The sequence below is a fragment of the Haliotis rufescens genome, unplaced genomic scaffold, assembly GCF_023055435.1.
Source record: "Haliotis rufescens isolate VD_foot unplaced genomic scaffold, xgHalRufe1.0.p SCAF_40, whole genome shotgun sequence".
Taxonomy (NCBI): Eukaryota; Metazoa; Mollusca; class Gastropoda; order Lepetellida; family Haliotidae; genus Haliotis; species Haliotis rufescens.
The window spans coordinates 2864854-2873635 of record NW_025964113.1 but is presented as its reverse complement, the minus strand read 5'-3'; the positions used below and the strand labels follow the sequence as shown (position 1 = coordinate 2873635).

Below are 8782 nucleotides of genomic sequence, written 5' to 3'. Positions count from 1 at the left end.
CACTGGATGTGATTTTTTGCATTACCATACAAGCCCCTGTGGAAGGATGCACCTCACACGATGTGTGGTCACAGCCTATGTCCGTAGCTCGAATACACCGGAACTAGTTGACATCATGTATCGTGTAGCTGCTTATTGTTGAGTTCCACGCACATGTGTCAAATATACAAATTGTAAGACAAATCAGAGACCATATACATGGACAGATATATCAACTCTCTCAAAGAATTTTAGTGAGACGACAACGGTAATTGCTCCTAACATCGCATGCTGCTTTGTTCATGCTAAGCGATTCCCATATCGTCAGTGCGCAGAGACTTAAGAAGATCGAAAACTGTGACGTATTTCACAAGGAACACATGGAAGCAACAGAATGATTTTGTCCTCCTAAAACTAAAATGCACTTCACTGTTTCAATAACAAACAGTTAAAGTTATTCCATTGAAGACGATATTTTCCAGAGGCAAAAGGGATGAGATTTATTTGCACACGTATGTCAAGGACATATGCTTGGATTTGATCAGTTTCAGGATTGAAAAGCCGGTGAATGTTATTCAATTTAACCACGTTCTATATACGTCTTTGATTTAACAAAAGGTACAAACACTTCTAGTGCACTGATTCGGAATAGTCTGCTTATTTCAGACTGCTGTGAGTTATTTTGGAAGAGTTAATACGTCACATTAGTGTGAGTTTTATAGTGACAAAGAACAAATTCCAACAATGATCAAGGATGATTTTTAATGTTGCATCCAGGGTAGAATAGGTGTTCAGCAAACCATGCTTGCCGTAAAAGGCGACTATGCTTGTCGTAGGAGGTGACTAACGGGATCAGGTGGTCAGGCTCGTCAGGCTTTTTGATGCATGTCATCGTATCCCAAACAGGCATATAAAGTGTTTGAATGACTTGGCTTGGATGAAAACTTGGTACAAACTTAGTCTTTCTTTTAATACCCAATGCTTGTCGTAAACTCAGTTTACAAAACATGGAATCATATAATCAGGTGGTCACAATGTGAGAACTGCCTGATTACGTGTCTCTGAATACCCAACTTAGTTATTTACAGTCTACCATGATATTCTGTATTCGCCATAATAAGCACACTGGGTGCTTAAGAAATTAACAAGTCAAGGAGGGTACTTATTAAACCCTACACGAGTTAGAATTGTTTTCAGAGATTGGATAATATTTTAAAAAGTTAGTTCAAATGTCGCTGAAACTGAAATGTTTTCAACTATAGTTATTAGGCAATTATATGCCCCCTTCTACACTGCTGTTTTCTGTAGAAAAAAATCTGTAAAATGCACGTAGGAGCTGTCATGTAAATTTTTGGTCTTAGTATTTGGAGCTTCTACAGATTGGTCTAGAAGTTGCTTGGGTGGACTTTATGTCAGAATAATTACTGACTGCAGCATAAAATAACATCAACTCACTCACATGGGTACATCTGTACTGTGGTAAGTGTCTATACTGGTGGATTTTACAGATAGGGGAGTGGGGCAGCCTACTGGTTAAGGCATTTCGCTCATCATCTCAAAGGTCCGGGTTTCGATTCCCCAAATGGTTACTATGTGTGAAGCCTATTTCTGGTGTCCCCACACCGTGATAATACTGGAATATTGCTAAAAGCAGCTTGAAAAACACATGCAGAATTAACAGAGTACCTCATTTTACCTTATTTATCAATACTCATTGCAATTACTGATGCTATTGTTAAGAAAAGGTAAATACAAGGGATTCTGGATTAGAAAAGCAACCGATACTGGTTGTATGAGGCACCTAAATGGATCGGGTGGTCAGACTTGGCGGGATCGCAACATGGTAATCAGTGTTTGAAATGAAATGAAAGGGCCCTTGTCATTATTTTAATGTTTAGGGTTTACAGGATCCCTTGATTCAAATACTAAAGCAGAAAACGGCCACTGGTGGCTCTATGAAATTCCAGTCTAGTTCGGCTGGAGTGGAAACTGGACTTCTTGTAACTTACTTAACTTGCCTCAGGAAGATGATCGGGGTTAAACCCAACTCACCCACTCACCCCAAATTCTAAATGCCTGTTACTTCACATGAGTGCTTGTTTTTCAGCTTAATGTTCTTCCAACATGTCGACAATAATGAAGAAGCTGAAGTACCTGGAGTTCCCCGACTGTACTCGTGAAGCACTGTCCTACCTGGCCACATGCTTCTCCTCCCAGGAGGGGGCTGCTATACCCGGCCTCGGGGGTGGGGCCGAGAACTTCGCCGCTGATGTTTGCAATGAATACATACTCTTCAGGACGAGGAAGAAGAAAAAGGTTCATATTTTGTTTTAATTGATTAAAAATCTGTTAATCATGTGTAGGATTTGTGATAACCAGACACATGGTCAAAGTGTTGGTACTGTTTCAGAGAGATGCTTGTGCTCAGTTAGTAGATTAGGTTTTGTAGGGGACATGGGTGACCCAGTTGTCTAATGTGCAGCAGTTGGCTGTGCAGAGTTGTCTCTTGGGCATGTCAGAAACCTTTGTGATCATGGGTTCGAATTCCAATTTGCCCCGATTGTGTTTTTCAGTACCATACTGCACCCATGCGTTTTACCAAAACGTCCAAAACCTGCATCACTTGGGGCTTGCCTCCCACATTAAGCTGACACCCCATGATATAACTGGAATACTGTGCAAAGCGGCATTAAACCCAACTCACTCACCCACTAGGTATTGTAATGAGCCATATGTGAAATGAAATTGCCTCTGTGTAATTAACAGTATTGGCTTCCTATTTCTTCAATTTTTCGACTGCAGGCAAATGAAATAGGTTTTGACTTGAAACAAAGGCCTGAGGGTGATTTTCATGGATATTATTAAGATAAAAACCATATAAAAGATTAAGAGACTGCTCAGTACAGCCTTGGGGTCTGAATGAAAACCTTCCATGTCTTAATGTGTTGATAAGTTCAGCATTGTCATTCTTTACAGTAAATGTGTTAACACTTACTCCATTCATGTAAATATTTCATTATTATTGAACATGTTGAAATGTTTATGATTGCTTGATGTTTTCAGTTAGGTTTTAAATACTGATAATAATTTGGAGATAAACATGCCATGGGGATCAAACATAAGGTTTAGCGCTATTAAATCGCAGTTAGTTGTTCCGTATATCAATCACTGGATTGTCAGGTCCAGATTATTTTCAGGCTGTGGTCATATTGCTGTCTACTGCATTAAAATACAAACAACAAAATATGGGATATCATATGCTCAAATATATTTTTCTATCCTGGTACCTTCCATTGTTATACTCCAGTGAAAGACATTGAACGTGTGTAGCACAGCTACTTCATAGGCCAACATGAAGTGGACACCCCTAAAGAAAACAAACAGGCCCTACATCATTTAGTTCTACACCGCACAAAATCATTATGCCGTCACACCGCTCAATTTTTATGCTCATGATATAATGGCACGCTGAAAATGTGCTGCCCTACATATTCTGAATTGTAGAGACTACAACTCTTCTTGTAACCTGTAATTGTACATATGGACAATCATTGAGAAAAGGTAGCTTTCTATGAATATTAGCTTACATGACGATGTGGCCATCAAATCAGTTTCTGTAAATGACAAGTGGTTATTGTGCTAATGGAGTATTTTCAAAATTCATGGTAGAATTTCTAATGAATGAATATTTAAATTTCAGAAATTGAGTGCCATTCAGGAACTCCAGTTGTTAGAGATGCTGTGTACATGCTTCAAAGAAACCCCAACGAAGAGCAAATATCATATTTTCAATTTGATCTTTGGGGGTAGGGGTGACAACTCCAGCAACACTTTGCTGACAAAGCTGGTTTCTATGGCTCTATCTGTAAGCTGCAGCCCTGTGTTGGATTGTGCTGCTATCTGGATGCAGGTAAGGTCTTCCTTCTACTTGTAAATAGATTGGTGACTAATAGACAGTTCTGGTGATTCAAGGACCTCACCTTGGACAGTCTCAGGTTAAAGAAATGAAGCCAAATTTGTCTAGAAAGCTGACATTTGATTGACTCATAAACCCATGGACTTCATTTGGGATGGTTGACACAGGATTCAGCTGACATGACTTCCTATGAAGAGTTTGTCAGATCTCGAATGCGAGAGAACAAGCACTTGTTAGTGCACAGCCTTCAATGCTGTGTGCATCTCTGGAGCATTGTTGACGATACAATAAAGTTTAAGGTTAACTATTGGAATTAATATGATTTTAAGTTATTTTTTTTGTCTCTTGTTATGTGATGTTGCACTTTATTAATAATCATGTAAATACTTAAACATGTTGATTCAGTAGCATTTGTTAAATTTAATTTTTTTTGGTTATGTTTTAGGTCAGGCTCATCTTTAAAACAAGAATAGATCTGTCAGCGAGTCAATAGTTACTTTAAATTCTCTGTATTATAGGTATTGTATTTGTTCATTGTTAGTTCATCAAGACAAATCTGTTCAAGTTTTGATGACCCTGTCTGTGATTGCAGGAGAGAGGTGCAGACAGCCCCTGTGTGCTGGACCTAAGTCAGAGGGTTGTGGAGGATTACTGTCTTCTCTTCCCTAGTCCCTCTCAAGTCTTCCTCAAACTCCCATCAGTCTCCCCGCTGTTTGTCTGTAACTTCATAGCATCAGTGACTTCCATACACACCCTTGTAGGTAAGTACTGTACTGTCTACTCTTGAGGATCTGATGACAGCGGCTTGACCCTATTGTTCTTACAAGCAGGAAATAACTTCTTTCAGTGGCATATAGAAGTTGGTGTGATGAAGAAAGACAAGTTCTATGGATGAACAACTTCTTTATTACAATTAGTGCGACGTTTCGGTGTAGATTCCAACAAGCACTTGCTTGATAAAGGTGTTAGGATCTACACCGAAACGTTGCACTAATTGTAATAAAGAAGTTGTTCATCCATAGAACTTGTCTTTCTTCAAGCAGGAAATAGTATTAAAATTATGTTGATATTTTTCATGTCACCCCTATATCTAATTGATTGTTTCTACTGATACAATAATCCGTCTAAACGGGATCGGGTGGTCAGGCCTGCTGACTTGGTTGATGAAAGTCATCGTATCACAATTGCGTGGGTCGATGCTCATGATGTCAATCACTGGATTGTCTGGTCCAGATTCGATTATTTACAAACCGTTAAACAACAAACCAAAACATATTCATAGCTCCTGTGTTGTGGCTGTTATTTTCTAAGCACAATGAACTGACCAGGACTCCTCTGTTTTCAGACAAGACCAAGATCCTGCCCCAGATGTTACTGGAACATGTCACGGAGTGGATCACGGAGGACTGCACGCTGTGTTGCGAGTCAGTGCGACAAGTCAGCATCCACAACACCTACTGTTCTCCGATCCCAGGACTCACAGGCTGGTGTGTGCGGGGGCCAATCATCTTCAACATGCTGCGCGACTGTAAACCACGCAACATCTCGCAGGAGAATATTACCAAGACATTGAGTATACTTTCCAAACTGCATCTGGGGCTGCTTCAGAGTCTGCAGTTCTGTGAAAACACACATATGTCTCAGTATCTGTTGACAGTAGGAGATGTGATGAATATTCTCAACTCGGTGGTTTACCTGCAGAAGAAGGCGGGGCTTGCAGCTGATGACCCTGACCTTCACACTGCCATTGAGAGATTGGCACAAGTGATGCAGGTTGCTATTGTTAGTGGCTGTCTCAGAATGGATAGAGGTAAGTCAGCTTCCTATATTTTAGGGAAAGTTTGCGATTGACAATTTTATCCAACGATGGACAGTTTGAGGTTTCCAGGTAAAATAGCAGGGATTTATCTAGGTTTTTCAGAGGCCAATGCTACAGCCTCCGTGGTCTAGTGGATATAGCATCTGTCCAGAGAGCGGAAGGTTGGGAGTTCGATCCCTGGTTTCGTCATACCAGGTGACGTAAAAAAGGTGGTACTTCTTGTTACCCTGCCTGCCGTCTCAGAGTTGGTATACTGTGCCTCAGTTGGGTATTCATGTTTATATGCAGTATAACTCAGTGGGCTAGCACTTTAAAACCGGCACTAGTCTAGACTAGTACAAGCATCCACACACTTGTGCATGCTTGTTGCTATATAAGTGCAATAATCTTGAAGGTGATGTTAAACCCCATTTCATCTCACCCAACCTCACCTTGCTGGAAAGAGGCTTTGTCTAATGAAGTGTCTGCTCACTCTATTGACCACTAGGCTGTCAAGGTGCAGTTACTTTACATGCTGATGTGATAATGAGGTAAAACCACTATAAGATCAGTTTACTTACAACAACATAGTGCCACAGTTTTACATCAACTGCCTATGTACACTGCCTGGTTGGTATATGCTGGATTTATAAGAAATAAAAACATGCAATTATTTAAACATATTAAACAAGATTGTTCTCATTACATTTGATCAACCTATTTATGAAATGATGTAAGCTGTCATTGATATTATCATATAAACTGATTTCCTTTTTTTACAGGCAACTTCCAGGAACTGAGATCTATAGTGTCCACATATCTTCCCCCAAACCGGTGAGTTGAAAGTTGTGTCAAGTGCCACCATCATTGAACACACAGGCAATCTGAACTCATAGGAAACTGATAAATGATGCCATTAACTGCCTATGTCAAATTCTAAGGCATGCTTACTTACGCAATTCACTGTCATATAGTGTTGTATTCCTTTCTTATGTTACATAAACCCTGAAAACATTTGCTACCATAGCTTTAATGTGTGTCAGACCGCCTTTGTGGTCTAATGGATACAGCATGCTCCCAGAGAGCAGAAGGTCATCGGTTACCAATAGACTTGTTGTACCCTGTCTGACGCTCAGCATTAAGGGGCTTAACATGCTTAAACAAGGACTGGTTGGCTGGGAGTTGGTATACTGTCTGAGAAGGGTATCCATGTTAAACTGTGGCATGGCAAGCACTATTAAAACGGCATAGGTCTGCACTTGTACAAGCAGACAGACACAGAGTCACACATGTGACATTAGTGCAATAATCTTGAACACCACATTAAACACCATTTCACCTCACCTCAACTCACGTCTGCTTGCAATGACATGATGCTAATAATTGTTATCCAGCCAAATTACACCAATATGCTAGTGAGTAAGTGAGTGAGTTGAGTTAACGCCGCTTTTAACAGTATTCCAGTTATACCATGGCATGTCAGCTTAATGTGGGAGGAAAGCCTGAAGTGATGCAGGTCTCAGACGTTAACCACTTCGGTGAAACCCACAAGCATGGGTATGGTGCTGACAAACCTAGAAACTTAATCAGGGTGAACCGTGATTTGAACCCACAATCATAGGTTTCTGCACAGCGAATTGCAGCGCCTTAGAGAACTGGGCCACCCGTGCCCCCCACCTATTTGCTAGAGAATATTTGAGGGTGATTGAGATGATGAAATCACTTCCAAAACAAATTAAGCTTTTGTAGCAAATAGTTTCAAGGCCATTATCATATAAACAGTATGGAGATATAATACACTGGTTAGTCAAACACGTCTCAGTGAAAGTTTGTTGGTCTTAAGCAGGTTTTACTGTCAAATGATACCTGAAAATCAACAATCTGCTGTAATAGTAGAACCAATTGACTTCCTGTTGATGAGAATCAAGATCTGGTGTAATAGTGAACTGATAACTCCTGTTAATGTCTGTTTGCAGATTGCTTCACATGGTTCTACATAATCTTGGAGGAGAAGAGACTCCAATGGATATCAGGTGATCATGTGACGATCTGGTGATCATGTGACGGTCTCGTGATCATGTGATGACCTTGTGACCATGTTTGGTATCATCTTGAAGAAGAGACTCCGATGGATATCAGGTGATCATGTGATGGTCTTGTGATGACCTTGTGACCACGTTCGATATCATCTTGCAGGAGAAGAGACTCAAGTGGATTAGGTTACAGTCTTGTCATGTTCTACAAGATCTTTGCGTTGAAGGGACTCTGGATATCGTGTGATCATGTGTCTTATGATCATGTGACCAACTCATTAGTCTCACTGCAACTTGATCATGGATTTTATGATGTACACAGTACTTTCAAAATCTGGAGATGTATCATTTAAAGGCATATCATTTTCTTGAGAGTGTATAAACTTGTGCATTCAACAGCAATAGGTGGAAGAGCAGGCTTCGACTGTCATAAGTATTTCAGGATTTACACAGAAAAGATGGATCTTTTCCCTGATGTTTTGAGGAAAAGCTTTGGTCAGGAATATTTATTTCTGAGTACTGTTAATTAACACCTTTGATACATTGCTATGAAATAGCAATCAAATTGTGTCGCCAGAGATGTAATTGCGTTCATTATTTTCATATAAACTCATTGTCAAATTGGAGTGTTTGTGATCTACTACCTGATTATAGGAGTCTAACATTTTACAGGAAATGAAAGCGGAAATAATTCAAGATCTGTTTTTCCGGTAAGCTGTTAGAAGGTAACCATTGATAAAGGTGTATAAAGTCATATTTCCCATCATTATTCCACTGCATATGACAAATATCTGATGAACCTTCACAGAGCAGTGTCACACAGCAGGGTCAAGGTCACATCTTTGTGCTCCTGGGATAACCCGCAAGTATTTCTAGTTCATGTGCTATGACATCAAAGATGTGGTATAGCAGTGAGTGAGAGAGGTAAGGGGTTTACTGACTATATAAGTCCAGGAAGGGGCATAACTCGTAATAGCCACTGGTGGCCCTACCATCGAACTATGAAATTCGCTTCTGGTTCAGCAAGGGTGGAAACTGGACTTTTGCAGTCAGTTT

General features: G+C 40.1%; 1 protein-coding gene across 4 annotated transcripts; it reads left to right on the top strand.

The window, feature by feature from the left end:
• The first annotated feature begins 320 nt into the window (after window positions 1-320).
• LOC124138637 (uncharacterized protein C7orf26 homolog) lies at window positions 321-8352 on the top strand. 4 transcript variants are annotated; one of them, XM_046505402.2, is made up of 7 exons: window positions 321-491; window positions 2087-2295; window positions 3680-3889; window positions 4488-4656; window positions 5241-5705; window positions 6476-6527; window positions 7670-8352. In XM_046505402.2, exons 2-7 carry the CDS (start codon window positions 2104-2106, stop codon window positions 7728-7730), a joined length of 1149 nt encoding a protein of 382 aa, XP_046361358.1. In that variant the 5' UTR covers window positions 321-491; window positions 2087-2103; the 3' UTR covers window positions 7731-8352. The 4 variants fall into 4 exon arrangements, with proteins under 4 accessions (XP_046361358.1, XP_046361348.1, XP_046361341.1 ...); XM_046505392.2 differs by having other exon boundaries at window positions 321-566; window positions 2084-2295; XM_046505385.2 differs by having other exon boundaries at window positions 321-597.
• Window positions 8353-8782: the final 430 nt, after the last annotated feature.